The sequence below is a fragment of the Eleutherodactylus coqui genome, chromosome 1 (assembly GCF_035609145.1).
Source record: "Eleutherodactylus coqui strain aEleCoq1 chromosome 1, aEleCoq1.hap1, whole genome shotgun sequence".
NCBI lineage: Eukaryota > Metazoa > Chordata > Amphibia > Anura > Eleutherodactylidae > Eleutherodactylus > Eleutherodactylus coqui.
In genome coordinates this window covers 131,370,787-131,386,497 of record NC_089837.1, presented here as the reverse complement: position 1 = coordinate 131,386,497, position 15,711 = coordinate 131,370,787, and the positions used below count along the sequence as shown (strand labels likewise).

At 43.4% G+C, this 15,711-nt stretch overlaps 1 protein-coding gene across 3 annotated transcripts in view; it reads left to right on the top strand.

The window, feature by feature from the left end:
• Positions 1-4,371, top strand: part of SPTSSB (serine palmitoyltransferase small subunit B) — a 43,458-nt gene extending 39,087 nt beyond the window's left edge. For all 3 annotated transcript variants that reach the window (XM_066600627.1, XM_066600636.1, XM_066600617.1), the window contains exon 3: positions 1,590-4,371. In XM_066600627.1, coding sequence (XP_066456724.1) covers positions 1,618-1,860 — 243 coding nt within the window. In that variant the 5' untranslated portion in view covers positions 1,590-1,617 and the 3' untranslated portion in view covers positions 1,861-4,371. The remainder of the gene's footprint in view (positions 1-1,589) is intronic.
• Positions 4,372-15,711: the final 11,340 nt, after the last annotated feature.

Genomic DNA, 15,711 nt, shown 5'->3' with positions numbered 1-15,711 from the left:
GTACACCTGTGTTTTATTTTTGTTTTCCCATGTTGTCGCTTAGCGATGGCGTGTATAGTCACAGCCTGTACGCAATGTAATTGCGTATGGCTTGTGGGTATACATGCAACAATACAGAACAATGGGCTCTATTTCACAAATATATGCAGCAAAATAGAAGTACTGCATTCTATTTTGCGCTTGTGGATTATGCAATTTCGACACGCTAATGTGAGTGGGGGACCTCTGATGTGCTTTGATATAGACATTATTTTGTGTGACTGTAGGTCATGTCTCTTCCCAGTGGTGTATAGCTGTAGGGATTGAGAATGGGCCCCTAAGCCTGGGGGGGTGGGCCCAAAGGCCTCCCTCACCACAGTTACAGGTACTCCTAAAGCTTTGGCAAGAAAGAGGCTGTGGCGCAGCAACCAGTAATATCACGCCGTCTCAGAGCATAGTACAGACAGTCTACACCCTCCCCTCTCTGGCTCCTTCCCACATACTTCAATCAGTGACATGCTTCCACAGGCTCTGTGAGGGGCAGCAGCAGCATGAGAAATGCAGCAACCTGAAATCTTCCTGGCCCACATGGAGCATGAGGGAAGACAGACGGGGAACCACACGGAGCATGAAGGAGGGGGGAGAGGGCTTTGACAATGAAGAGGACACTAAAGGGGCGGCCTCCCTGACCGTAAGGAGTGAGAAGGACTCGGAAAGGGAATCTGTTCCCTCTACGGTGGCCAGGCTTGGTATTGCAGGCAAAGTTCTAATTCACTTCAGTCGGAATTTGGCATCCAATACTAAGCCTGGGCACTATAGGAAGAACAGAGTTGTCTGCTTTCCCTTTAAAACAAGGCAATGAATCTCTGCCTATCTACTATTGATGACCTATCCGGATGATAGGCCATCAATAGTTTACAACTACGTTACCCCTTTAATACCAGTGCATCATATAAACTGTTATCTCTGCAAAGTAACATGTTGCGAAACCCTATTGAATCTGACTTGCTGTTAGTAAACAATGTCGGGTCCAACCTGACAATGTACTAATATAGAAAAGGCTTTTGAGAATTTTTAAAGAAATGATTGTAGCACGAAGCAACTCTGACTCCTCAACCTCCTTCTCTGTCCAGAATTGTAAGAAAAGTTGGTACAAGTGCTTCATAGATGCGGTTGTCGGCTCAGACACCATATTCTTCAGCAGATTTATGCTACAAAACTGCCACCATTATGGTGATAAATCTGCCCCAATATGTTGACTGCCTAAACTCTTTACAGCCAGGTCAAAGATCCTGAAACAAACCTTTTATGAATTGTGTAATGATCTAGAAGTTTGATGAAATAATGCTGCTCTATAAACAGTCAGGGTGGCGGTGGGCTGTGGCACAAGTAGCTATGAGATTAGTATATATGCGACTTTCAAACATGAAATCTGGGTGCACTATAGGGGATCCTATAGGTAGCGGTCACTCCTAGATGCCATAAACCTCTGACACCAGTATTGTAAAAGGAGGCCTGCTTGCAGTTTTTGTATTGGGACCTTGAAGCTTCAAATTGTGCCTCTGCATGAAATGATGTACTTAAACTGGTTTCTTACTTTTTATTTCTAGGTTCGGATCTCCAGTCGTTCTGCTAAAGATGGATGTAAAGCATATTAAAGATTACCTCTCCTGGCTGTACTATCAATATCTGCTCATAACATGCAGCTATGTACTGGAGCCCTGGGAGCAGTCCATTTTTAACACTGTGCTACTGACAGCAATTGCAATGGTGATTTACAGCTCTTACGTCTTCATACCGATTCATGTTCGCCTGGCAGTGGAGTTTTTCTCCGGAATCTTTGGAGGACAGCATGAAAGTACTGTTGCCCCAATGAGCTGACATGCTCAGCTCGAGCTTTCCAATGGTTACATTTGACTGCTCATAGGACTTTCTGCTTCACAATAGCTGGAATTGTAGAGGTTTACATAATATTTGTGCTGTGCATAGATAGACTCCTAAATGAAAGAATCTATTGAGCTTCCTTCTATTTTCTAATTCCTTTATCCCTGACAATGTATTATGAATATTGAAAGAATCGCATGTCCATCTTGTACGTAGTGTAATACAGCCTTCCTTTATATACAACTCCTGAAATAGATTTGGTCAAAGATTATATAGTTTACAATGTTTTATTAAAAAGTTTCCACCAGGAAATGCATATAAGAGTGGGGTGTGGGGGGTTGCAACCAACTGTTTCACTCTTTGCTGCTTTACAGGAATTTCCAACATGTAATCTATGGTATCCTCTATGCAAACTTAAATGTACTGTAACAATTAGGTCCCTTTACATGGGATGACTGCCATGCACATAAACGCCCAACAGCCATCCCAAGGGCTACCATTGCTCACTTGCACGACTATCACTCCTCCTTAGACAGGAGCATTAGTGTATGGTGGTGGAGAGGGCAAGGGTTGTTCCGGCTACCCGCCTCCATTCACAGTACATAGGAGTTACTCAATTAATGAACGGCTTCTATTTACACGGCTCGACTGTCGCTTGGTTTTTTAGTTCTATTAAAAACCAAGCAACTTTGACTAGTTGGCAGGGGTATGTATATGGGTCGATTATTGCCCAAACCCACTGTTTCCAGAAAGAATGCAAGCGATATCCGCTCCATGTAAAGTACCCTTAAAGTTGTTTTCATGATTGGTCCCTGCTGTGCTGCTATTAACTAGTGTACATATATCGCAAATTGCTTTTTATCAATGAGTTACAATGCTGTGTTGGGTCTCTGGACAACTACTAAATTGGTTATTCATGACAATATGGGAGCTATCCATTAGCAGACTTGCCGTTTTTAGGATATGCACAAAACACGTAGGAGATCCAATCCTCATTGTCATCTATCAAGACACATACAGATTTCTTACACATCCTTTATAAGGGGCCTTACACTAATGAATAGCTCTTTGGCATCGTGAATAATCATGAGTAATCTTAGGACACTCCTATACACAATGAAAGAATGCACTGCTTAGAAGGAATAAGGCTGTTGTCCCACCTTGATAAAATGATTAGAGATGAGCAAGCATACTCACTAAGGGCAATTGCTCGAGCGAGCATTGCCCTTAGCGAGTACCTGCCCGCTCGAGAGAAAAGGTTCGGCTGCTGGCGCGGGTGACAGGTGAGTTGCGGCAGTGAGCAGGGGGAGAGGGGGGGAGAGATGGAGAGAGAGATCTCCCCTCCGTTCCTCCCCGCTCTCCCCCGCCCGCCGCCGGCAACCGACCCTTTTCTCTCAAGCGGGCAGGTACTCGCTAAGGCCAATGCTCGCTCGAGCAATTGCCCTTAGCGAGTATGCTCGCTCATCACTAAAAATGATACGTCTGTTGGGGTGCAGAGTGTCATATGGCAACTTCAGACTGTACTTAAGAGTATGAGATCTCTTGTGTGAGGACCCATTTTGGACCATGGCGTAAACAACATAAGTGGCCTTAAAAAAAGTTTAGTTCTAGTTCAATCTGGAGATAAATTAAAGCCAAAGAGAATCATTGGTACATTTACAGATTATATTTTTACATTGCTGCCCACAATCCATATTTCTCCTTGTAGAAGACTTGTATCTAATCATTATCTGATACCAAACCAACTATACTGTGAAATACGTTCATGTTGATTTTCTTTTACTTTCAGAGAAGGATCTAGTGTTGTTGGCTTCTCTATCCACTTGTCTTTTATTAGTGCACTTTTCTCCTTTAGTTAATATAAAAAGCTTTTTTAAATGGGTTGTACCAGTATTTTAAGTTGGCCCCTATGCTGTGGGTAAGGAATATCTTGCTGATCGGTGAGGTTTCACCACTGAGACCTCCCCATCCATCTCAAGAATGGGGGTGTCGCATACTTCCCCCTTCTCACTGCAGAGTCACTGCAGTGAGAAGGAGACTGAATTGACTGCTGGTCATGCCAGCGCATCAGTGCTCCAATTACTTTCAATGGGACTGCCGAGATATCCAAGCAGCACCTGCTCAGGTATTTGTCAGCCCCATTGAAAAGAATGGCACGCTGACTACACATCTGCAACCAGCCCACCATTCAGAGTGACATTATTGGGGGGTGGGGTGGAATTAATTGACCCCCGCAGTGACAGGAGAATGGGACATGGCAGTCCTGTTCCCAAGATCAGCAAGCTATTCCCTATTCTGTGGATAGGGAATAACGTGACATTCTGGCAAACCCCTTTTTAAATAAGAATTACAGGTTGGTTAGTCTAATTTACACCATGATTGGTCATTGGACTTCTTGTAAATAGTTTCTGTTCTTGTGTTATTTATTTCTGCAGTGTCATTTTAGCTATACAAACTATATATGAAAACTATGTTTTGCATACTTGAATAAAAAGATACAATACCAGATTTTGTATTTGCTAGTGTAGTGGCTCAGAACACCTATTCCTGGCCCCTCTATAAATGTCATACATGTCATGTCTTTTGTGTGGATGCACTGTGCAAAATGTCTTGTCTACTGTTATGCGTATTGCACAGCTGTAGCAAGTGAGAGGTTAATGTTTGCATGAGACTGGAAGATGTCTGCAAATGTATCAATTTATGTCCTGTCGTGGTATGCTAGAGACTATAAGTATGAGTGTCTGAGCAGGAAGGTTGGTTGGTATTGGTTGTTCCGTTTCTGAGTGAGAGTGCCAGCCACGTGGGGGAACCTCATGTGGTGAAGAATGGAAGAGGAAGAAAGGTTTCTTTAAGTTCCTGATGCCAGGAGACACTAGAGAGTGAGAAAACGGAGAGAAAGGAGTAGAGGAAAGTCAAGACCACCGTGCAGAGGTACTTTTTATAAGTTAGTGTATGTGGAGAGTTTGCCCCTACCCCTTCTAGGAGCGGTACCATACAGATAACGAGGACTGTAGGGCCAATATCATCCTGAGTATACTCTTAGAGAAAGTCTACCCTTCCAGGAGCAGTACCATACAGATAACAAGGACTGTAGGACCAGCATTATCCTGAGTTCCTCCCTTCTTCTGTCTTACCTGCATTGGTGTGTTCTTAAGCTGTAAAGTGTTAAAGTAAAGTTTGCCAGGCCCTGATCGTTCCCAGGGACTGAGGCACAAAAACGTGTGTGAATTCTCTTATCACTGAGGGTCATTCCGGTGAGTGAAAGAACTGTGGCGTGATGTGGCAGTGGCAACCTGTATTCCTCTCCTATGAGTGTCTGGTAGAGGCCCAGCAATGCTCTAGCCGAGGCTGCATGTGTACCTCTGGGGAGGAGTCTGGTAAGTGCCACCATGACAACTGACAGCTTTACCCTCCCTCCTCAGCGTGTGCCCAATGTCCTCAGTTACCCTTTGGGATGCTGCACTAGTGTTTTAATCAACATATGCAAGTGGAAATACAGCTGCTCTACACTGTTACTGTGTATTGCATCATGGTAAAATTAGGCACTAAATGTTATGTAAATGGAACCTATGCAGGAGCACATCAGGAGGGTTTCCTGTATGCCTCTGACAGAAGGCTGTGACATATCAGATTGGTTTCTAATAGGCTCCCATGGGGAAAATGAAGTAGTAAATGATGCAACATGCTTTTTTATTTTCTTTATTTTTATACGGACAGCATAGTCTACTACGCTATTCCAGTTCACAATATAAAGATAACACTTGCCTAAGGGACACAAGGAGACACCTTTTTGGCCTAGGTTGGATGAATGGAGCCTCTAGTGATACTTGATGTAGGCTCTGAATTTAATGTAAGCCCAGTGTCAGTGGTAAGAATCTGTGCACGCAGGGGCGTAACTACAGAGGATGCAGGGGATGTGGTTGCACCCGGGCCCAGGAGCCTTGGGGAGCCCATAAGGCCTTTGTTCTCCATATATTGGGAGCCCAGTACTATAAATAAAGCATTATAGTTGGGGGCCCTGTTACAGGTTTTGCATCGGGGCCCGGGAGCTTCAAGTTACGCCTCTGTGTGCACGGAATATGTATGTGCTACACAAATGAGCAAAATGTAATGCAAACAGAGTCTTATTGACTGTTAAAGAAAATCACAGATCCCCTCTATGAAATGGTGTAGTATATATCTAAAGTAGTTGCCTGGTCTCGCTCACACTTAATATTTGTTGGGCTCTATTTGATATGGAAATAAAAACTTGGTGAATAGGGATATTTTGTGTGACAACATCTGTCATGGAATCCAATACAGTAGACTGAACTAAACTTGTAGGTCAAGTTCACATAAGGGTGGTTTCACACAGGCAATTAAAGTCACGGGAGTCAGTAAAAAAGCTGATTTCTGAAATCAATGATATTCAATGGTTTACTTCCCATTGGCAATGTTTTCTCAGATGTGATGTTGAGAGAACCAAAAAATCGTGGGGTGCTTTATCTTTCTGTGATGTACGGTGTTTATCTTCCTATGGAGCCTCCTTTTTATCGCAATGCACTGCGGCAAAAAACGTGTGACTTCTCTTCATTATCGCCGAGGGTGACTCCGATGAGTGAAGGAACGGTGGCATCACGTGACAACCTGTATTCCTGTTATGTCTATTGGCCATCCCACTCCTTTTCTATATTAGAAATTCCTATTGACCTTTGCAATAAAACACGCAATTTTATGGCGGGCGGCTGCGATGAGAGATTATTCTAGAAAGAAAATTTATTTTCTCATGGCAAAATCATGATCGCCCGCGTGGAACTAACTGAAGGCAGATTTTTAGTTTAATGGGCAAAAATCCATGCATGCGTCAAACAACCTCTTTCAAGTTTATGGAACTTTTAGGCCTCATGTGCAAGGGGAAAATCAGGCCCGCCGCGGATTCTCCATGAAGAATCCCGCAGCGGGTCCCTCCTTTTCCGGGGACATGACGCTAAAAATAAGATTAAACTCACCTGTCCAGATGCTGCGGATCTTCCCTCCGTCGCGGCCGGATTTTCTTTCTTCGGCCCGGCGGATGTGCTTGGCACGCCGGCAGAGTGCCACACGCATGCGCCGGGCACTCAGTTTTTTTTAACTCCTGCTCTCCCGCGCTACCGTGCCGGAGAGCAGAAATTTAGGTACGGGTGTTCCGCGGATCCGGACGGCTTCCATGGGCATCAATAAAAGCCTGCGGGAGACCCGCACTAAAATGGAGCATGCCGCTGGTGTTTTCCCGCAGACTCAATCCGCGCCTGAAGGGAAAATGACACCCGCAGGTATTTAACTACCTGCGGGTGTCCAATGCATCCCTATGGGGCGCGGATCACGCTGCGGATTTTAAATTACATTTTACCAGTGGACATGAGGCCTTGGGGATTAAAAAAAATAGATTGAAAACATTTGTGTTGTGCTCAGTCTGCACAATTGCATAAATGTCTCTTTATATATTTGGCAGAAGCTCCGTAAAGTTTATGTTCACTAAAGACTTCGTAGTGTGTATTTTGTTTTTTTTTTCCTCTGTGGTCTAAGATCTACCCACACCTAGCTGCAGCAGTAAGAAATAAATCTTTTTGCTAACCCCCCCCCCCCCCCCTCTTCTCAAGAGTCTCTCCCATCTTTCTGTGAAATATTTGGGCTAAAGTGCTCTTACCATTACATCCACTCTAGTATCAGAGTCAATGACTGCTGGAATAACCGCCATGCAGATAGAGAACTGCCGTCTCTGTCAGCAGCATATAGGCTATAGCTAAAGAGCCTTTGCATAGCCTGATAATTTGGCAAGACCATTCCTATAGTCAGCTGATCATTAACACATCTCGATAATGAGCAAATGCTCGCTCATTGAGTGGCTCACTTAAAGGGGTTGTCCCGCTGCAGCAAGTGGGTCTATACACTTCTGTATGGCCATATTAATGCACTTTGTAATGTACATTGTGCATTAATTATGAGCCATACAGAAGTTATAAGAAGTTTTTCACTTACTTGCTCCGTTGCTAGCGTTCTCGTTTCCATGGAGCCGCCTAATTTTCGGCGTCTAATGGCCAAATTAGACGCGCTTGCGCAGTCCGGGTCGTCTTCTTTTCTGAATGGGGCCGCTCATGCAGGATTCCGGCTCCGTGTAGCTCCGCCCCGTCACGTGCCGATTCCAGCCAATCAGGAGGCTGGAATCGGCAATGGACCGCACAGAAGCCCTGCGGTCCACCGAGGGAGAAGATCCCGGCGGCCACCTTCAGCCGGTAAGTAAGAAGTCACTGGAGCGCGGGGATTCAGGTAAGCGCTGTGCGGATTTTTCTTTAGGTCCCTGCATCGGGGTTGTCTCGCGCTGAACGGGGGGGGTTGAAAAAAAAAAAAACCGTTTCGGCGCGGGACAACCCCTTTAAGCCATCTATACCCCTATATTTCGGGCCAGCGCAATAACTGTACGAGAAACTCTGCCCAATATCGTGCTCGGCAACCTATGTTTTACTCGTGGATGCGTTGTGATTTACAAGCAAAATCGCCTTGCTACCCTTCTGTGAGATTCTGATCATCTTGCCTGAGTTTTACATGTGATAAAGGATCAGAAGTGGTTCTCATTGATTTCAATTGGAAACCTCGCATGCACATCGCATGTGATGTGCTCATGATCTGTGCAATGTATTTGAGGTCACATTGAAATCAATGGGCGATGCTCTCTGAGGAATGTGAAAGAGTATAACACGTAGCAAATTCCTCCTCCCTCCTCCATCCTCATCCTCCTCCTCCTCCATCGCTCATGTGTTCGACTCCGGTCAGAAGAAAAGAGTTCATATTCGTGCCGGTTTTGTGCGTCTCGCAACACACAAAACTCGTGCAAAATGAAACTGGCCTTACACAATACTCCCTTGTCGGCTGCACATCTCACAAGCCTAAAAACTGCATGCAAGGAAAAGTTGTAACAAAATCACCAAGAAAGAAATGCCGACCTCACCCCCTTCCCCCTCCATCCACAAAAATGTAAACTTATAGGGAGCATGAAAGAAAAACTTCACCATCTGTAGTCTTACATAACTTCTTATTGACTTTAACTGAACATCTAGCTGCTGCATTTTTTTTACAGGAAAAAAAGACAAGAAAAAGCACGGTGTGTGTAAAACCACCTTTAGAATAGCCTTTTTTATGCTTTAGAAGTGATCATCATTATCTTTGTGTTTTGGATATTTAAGTAAATTGGTTGATCTTCATTTATAAACTCTTCAAGTGCTGATGGGACTTTCAAAGCTGCACTTAAATAGTTTCATTGCTATTGTTTTACAAACTAGATTCTGTGCCTTAACCTTTCCTATGGTGGAATCCAGCTGAAGATCAATAGACTCGCCCTAAGACACGCAGTATACATTACCTGTCACACATCATTGTGTAGCTTTCATTTGTTTGCCAGTCCTGCAGACGTTTTAAATGTAAATGCTTCCTAAAAATAGAAGGTGTTAATTTTTACTGAACTGCTGCATAATTTGCTTGTAAATGTTGCACCATTATAACAATTCTAACGGTTTCTTCAAAACCATCTTGGGACTATAAGCTATAACAGAAGCTCCAAAGAAGTAGTCACATTTCTAAGCTTTGAACCATTTTATTACAACTGTATTTCATTTTTAATTATTTCTCGCTTTGTGGAAATGCACAGTACAATACTGTTATGCCTTCCGGTGGAACCAAAAAAATAGCAAAATGATCAACCATACCACTTCACTCCGCTCTCGCTGTGCTGGTCTCAAGGTACATGGTACAATCTGAAGTGTTTTGCAGCATGCAGTCTAATTATAAGCCTACATATTTACTTTACCGATATACAAAATGTACATCCATGGAATTCTGCATCTCGCAGCAATCATCAGCCTGTAATCATAAAAGATTTACTATGCTTTTGGCTACCACCGTAACAAACTGTACATCAAGTCCAAGTGTGAAAGGGGGCCTTGCCTCAGTAGAATAAGAGATTTAGGTCTGTCTCGCATGAGTGTGTTGGTATAGCGTATTCTGCATGCGGAATATGCTATATTAAGCTCCCGTAGGCGCCCATGATGCCACTCACACGAATTGTGTGAAATGCGCAAGAAAAATCACAGCATGTTCTACCTCGGCGTGTATCACCATGTTTCCCTGATAATAAGCCCTACCCAAATTTTCAGGGGGCTTTAAAAAAAAAAAAAAAAAAAACTATACTCACCTAGTAGATGGTGTGATTGGTTAATCGAGCGCCGATCACCAATCAGAGCAATTGCTTGCTGGAGGCGGGGTATTCAAGCCCCGCTACCAGGAAGAAATGCCCTGTCGGTGTGCAGGAGTACACGGAAGCCTGCAGCAGCGACAGAGACCAGTGCTTTGCGAGTGCTTTTATTTCATTCTAGGAATATATGGCTAACGCCCTCTTTCCATTTTTTCCTGTAAAACCTTTATAAACTGACATAAACCATCTGGACAACTCTTTCCATATGGAAGGGCATAGCATTCATGATATATAATAATCTCTGAGTAAGAGCTTAAAGCTACTGCAAAGAATAGCTGGTCGATTCAGTTTGACCATGTATTACATGATGTTCAGGTATGTAAATGGGTGCCATATAATCCAACTTCAGATTGGCCACATGGATTTTACCCTTCAACAACAGTTGATCACTGTGGCTTTATTCTGAACAACTATAGATGATAGTCACTCAGAAAAATCGTTGAAGCAGACGATTGAGAGTCGTTCATTTGCTTTTACAAAGAACAATAATTGTTCATTAGTTGTTCGCAGTGATATCGTTCATGGAGAGAGTCTCCATGCCGCACCCGAGGAGCAGGCAACGGTCTAGGAGACAGAGGGGAAGAGTTTGGGGCTTTGTCATGGTGGCTCTATTGTCTCCCACCCGGAGGGTAACCGGTGACACGTCCAAGGGCTGTGGGCAGGTTAATAAATGGGAAACCCAATAATGGAAAACCTAAGCCTCTTATGTCACGCGGGGGGAATTCCTGGTTGTCGGAATAAATCCACACACATGCAGGATTATTTTAAGACACAGCCTCTGGAAATGGACGGATGACTTGTCACTTTACTTGAACTAACTCAATCACAACTTTGAAATGCATACCAGCAGGAAAACAGTGTTAAAACATCAAAGTGGTGTGACAGGGAGGATTCACGAGTGAATCTCTCTCTTCTCTCTCTCTCTCTCTCTCTCTCTCTCTCTCTCTCTTTTCTCTCTCTCTTTCTCTCTTTCTCTTCCATTCTAGGCCGTGCAGAGTGAAGGTGCCTGCGTGGTCCTCTTGCACCCTCCAGAACAGAACTCTTGCACACACCTTGCATTCACATATATATTACAAGGTCACATGACAAACAAACGGATACATTTTACAAACAATCAGCTCACCTACCAGACACTTAACCCTTTCAGTGCTGCAGCTATGCAATACACATCAATCATGCAACACAGAAGACACTGACATTACATAGACAAATGCATGCATACAGTTATGGAGGGGCCCCTTTGTACCTTGCCACTACATCCATTCAAATTAATTCGCAAGTAGTTCAAAAACAAATAACTGCGGCTTTATACCAGATGACTTTTGATCAACCAATGACTATTTTTTTGGTAAGCTGAAATGAAACAAACAGTGACTTATCAGTGGTCATCCTGTTGGTGGCCATGTTTACACTGAGCAACTATTGTTGGAATTCTTTCTTTTGAGCGATTATTTGGCCGAATAATTGTCCAATGTCAAGGTACCTAAAGGCCCATTTATGCCAGCCGATGATCACTAAAAAAATCGCTAATTGGCGATCGTTTTAGCAATAATCGGTGCATGTAAATGTGCGCCCATCGTGCGCTTTTCGGGCATTGCTAGCTGATCATTAAATTCAGTCCAACCTAAAAATCGTCCTTCACTCTTATCAGCAGTTCTCCACGGGGAGTGCTGATAGCATTGTTTTCCCCTGGAGAACAAAGGATCTAAATGTAGATAAGAGCCCTTGGGCTATTGACTGCATTCAGTGAAGGCTTCATTTGCACATTTAATTAACTACTTAATAGTTTATGCAAAATGATCGCTCAAAGCTGTCACTCAAACTGATCTTTTAGTGATCATCGTCTGGTGTAAACGGACCTTTACACAGCTGAGAAAATCGAGCAAGATTTGTGCATTGCGAGACTCACAAATCTCGCATGAATATGAACTCCATTCTTTTGAATGGGGTCATTTACAGAAGGGAGGCAGTGTGGGAAAAAGTTGCACTATGTTCTAACATTCCTCGTTCCTTGAACGCATCGACCATTGTTTTCGATGGGACAGGAAAACACCGCACAGTGTGCAATGCGGGATTTCCCATTGAAAATAACGGAAAACAATTGTCACTCCTCCAACGTGGCTGAAGGACACACCAGAGCATCGCTACTTCCCAGAAGTGATGGGAGGCTTTTTTTTTTTTCACAGCCTGATATCACGCTCAGCCATGTGTAGGAAGCCTCAGAGTAGTCTGACCAATGTCAATAAGTTATTTCCTAGAAAGGCCCTTTTATGCAGCATAAACAATGGACAGTGAGCAGATCACTCAGTGTAAATAGCAGCCGTTCAGTACTAAATGTCCACTATGTTATATCAATGGAGAGGGGCAGGGGAGCTCGAGGAGAGAAATCTACTCCTGCCGCCCCACTGTGAGCCAGCAATCCTAGCTCCTATGCAGGAAAATGTGAAATGTGCCTGCAATACCTATCTGGGCCACTGTGCTATGTTCAGCACTTTCTGCTTCCTGCACTGACTGCAGTGACCGCCCTAGAAATCAGCTGAGCAGTGGGTCACCGCCGATCATCTATCGATGAATTGCCAATCATCAATTAAAAAGAAAAAAGGCCCCGGAATATCCTTCTAATATTTGCATAAAACATATGATCACCAACACACAAATGTTTGCACGTTCGGCAGTTGACCTCTGAGATGTTTACGCAGGGCAGTGATCAGGAATGAGCGTTTATCTGAATGTTTGTTCAACTGCTGTAAAAGAGCCTTAAATGAATGCCTCCTGGGACACATAGAAAACCTGTTTGTATCATCCGATGTTTGCTATTTATTTATGGTTTATTATCATTACTTAACTTTAGTATCTTTCTTGGCTTCTCGGTAGCTAGTACAATACCATGGTCCATTTCAATAAAGGACTTAAGTGAACTTTTGTATGAGGAAGAGTAGAATCTAATCAGGTAATACAGTACATATATATCTTCTGATCAGACTGGCCTCACACTCCAAATGGCTACTGATACTGTAGACGAAAACTGAAGGAAGCTCAGAAGACAGAGCTGTTATTCATAAGGAATGAATAATCCCGTTGTTCATCCTGAGTTTAATAGCTAGTACAGGAAATAGTTTTTACAAGAGTCACAAAAATCAGGTGCTTAATCTACTGTTTCTTGTAATTACAACCTCCTTTTACCTGCTGCACAGTAGCAATGGCACAAAAGACAGACAAGGTTTCAATTAAAAGCAAGAGGCAATCCAATACTACAATGGTATAGCTTACGACCTTTTCTCTTAGCAGAGGTCAAGGTTACCTGAAATGAAGCATAAAGTCTTTCTTTCTTATGTATACCAGTCCCTGTGACTACAAAAGTAGCAGCTATGGATACAGTAAGTATAACACCCAAGCCAATGGGGGTCACAAAAGCTGAACCCTTCCATAATTGGCACGTAGAAAATGAACTTTTTTCATGATTACCAACTTTCCCTACCTGCAGTATGCTAGAACAAGGCATCATATGTACAAAGACAGAACAAAAGAAAGAGCTGAACTCAAGGCCCCAGTGCTGGAATGTTAAATGCCACTTACTGGTCATCCATGCTGTCTAATGTTATCACATACAATTATACTGGACAATTATGATTGTTAATTGTATTTGTTTTAATAAGTTATGTTATCCAAACTCCAGAAGCAAAATATAATTGGAATTAGACATGTGATACTGCTTATCTCACAGCAGCAGCAGAGCCTTCAGTAAAGCCATCTCTAGAAGAAATGTATTAAAACTGAAGATCCCATTATTCCTTTATGTATTCAGCCATTGAGACCTATTTACAACAATGTAGCCAGTTTTGGTTCTGCAATAGCAAGTAAGAAATCTCCTATGCTATCCTACCTGAGGGCGGCATAACGCAGGAGACATAGTATTTTTCATCATATATTTTTAATTGAAGTCTTTATAAATACAGGAAATCATGTACCATATATACTCGAGTAGAAGCCGAGTTTTTCAGCACACTTTTTGGTGCTGAAAAATCCCCCCTCGGCTTATACTCAAGTGAGGTTAAAAAAAAGCTAAAAAAACAAAACGCAATACTCACCTCCCAGCCGGTGTCTGTGTCCCCGGCGGTGCGGCAAGTTGCTTGAGAGTTTTCCCCACTGTTATTTCCCAGCTTAGCTTTGAATTCCCCCGCCGTCAGCGCTGTGTAAGTAAGCGCTGTGATTGGATTGAGCGCCAGCCAATCACAGCCAGCGCTCAATCATTTACAGCCATTCAGTGAATAACATCACTGAATGGCTGTGATTGGTTTATCGAGCACCGGCTGTGATTGGCTGGCGCTCAGTTCAATCACTTGCTTACACAGTGCTGACGGCGAGAATAGCTAGGCTTATACTCGAGTCAATAACTTTTACCAATTTTTTGTGGTAAAACTTACTGACTCGGCTTATACTCGGGTCGGCTAATACTTGAGCATATAAGGTAATCTAAAAGCACTTAGCCTCCACTAAATCCAACCTAGCTTCCCTCCTTACAAGAAGGAAAGAGAAAAGGTACATCACAGTATATAATCATATTTTACACACTATGTGGGTAAGTATATATATTAATCTTTTAATAGTAGCATTAAAATAAAATTACACACATAAACATATACCTAAACAGATAGACAAGTAATATTAAAGGGGTTGTCCCGCGAAAGCAAGTGGGTCTATACACTTCTGTATGGCCATATTAATGCACTTTGTAATGTACATTGTGCATTAATTATGAGCCATACAGAAGTTATCAAAAGTTATTCACTTACCTGTTCCGTTGCTGGCGTCCTCGTCTCCATGGTTGCCGTCTAATTTTCGCCGTCTAATGGCCAAATTAGACGCGCTTGCGCAGTCCGGGTCTTCTTCTCTTCTCAATGGGGCTCCGTGTAGCTCCGTGTAGCTCCGCCCCGTCACGTGCCGATTCCAGCCAATCAGGAGGCTGGAATCGGCAATGGACCGCACAGAAGAGCTGCGGTCCACGGAGGTAGAAGATCCCAGTGGCCATCTTCAACCGGTAAGTAAGAAGTCACCGGAGCACGGGGATTCAGGTAAGCGCTGTGCGGTGTTCTTTTTTAACCCCTGCATCGGGGTTGTCTCGCGCCGAACGGGGGGGGGGGTTGAAAAAAAAAAAAAACGTTTCGGCGCGGGACAACCCCTTTAACTATTTTTACTTGTAGCTTTACTGGAGGAGTTACAATATTCTGTTTCAAACTAACACAGTAGAGACTAATCTAGAGTTGTCAATCCATGTGGACCAAAGAGCTTCAAACCTTTTTAATGCTCCTCTTTTTAGATATACCATTTTTTTCTATGTATAAGACAAGGTTTTTGACAAATATTTTGCTCAAAACTAGCAACGCGTCTTATACACTGGATGTAAGTTTTCGTTGGAAACAATCCGACGATAACTTACATGAATGTCGGCTGCAAGGTACTACTCACGGGTGCGTGGGAGCCCTTAGGGCTCTGTCACGCTACCGGAGCGGGGAGGCAGAGCAGTGGTGTGCAGAGCAGCAGCACGGAGAAGCAGGGCAGTGACGCGGAAAAGCAGGGCAGCAGTG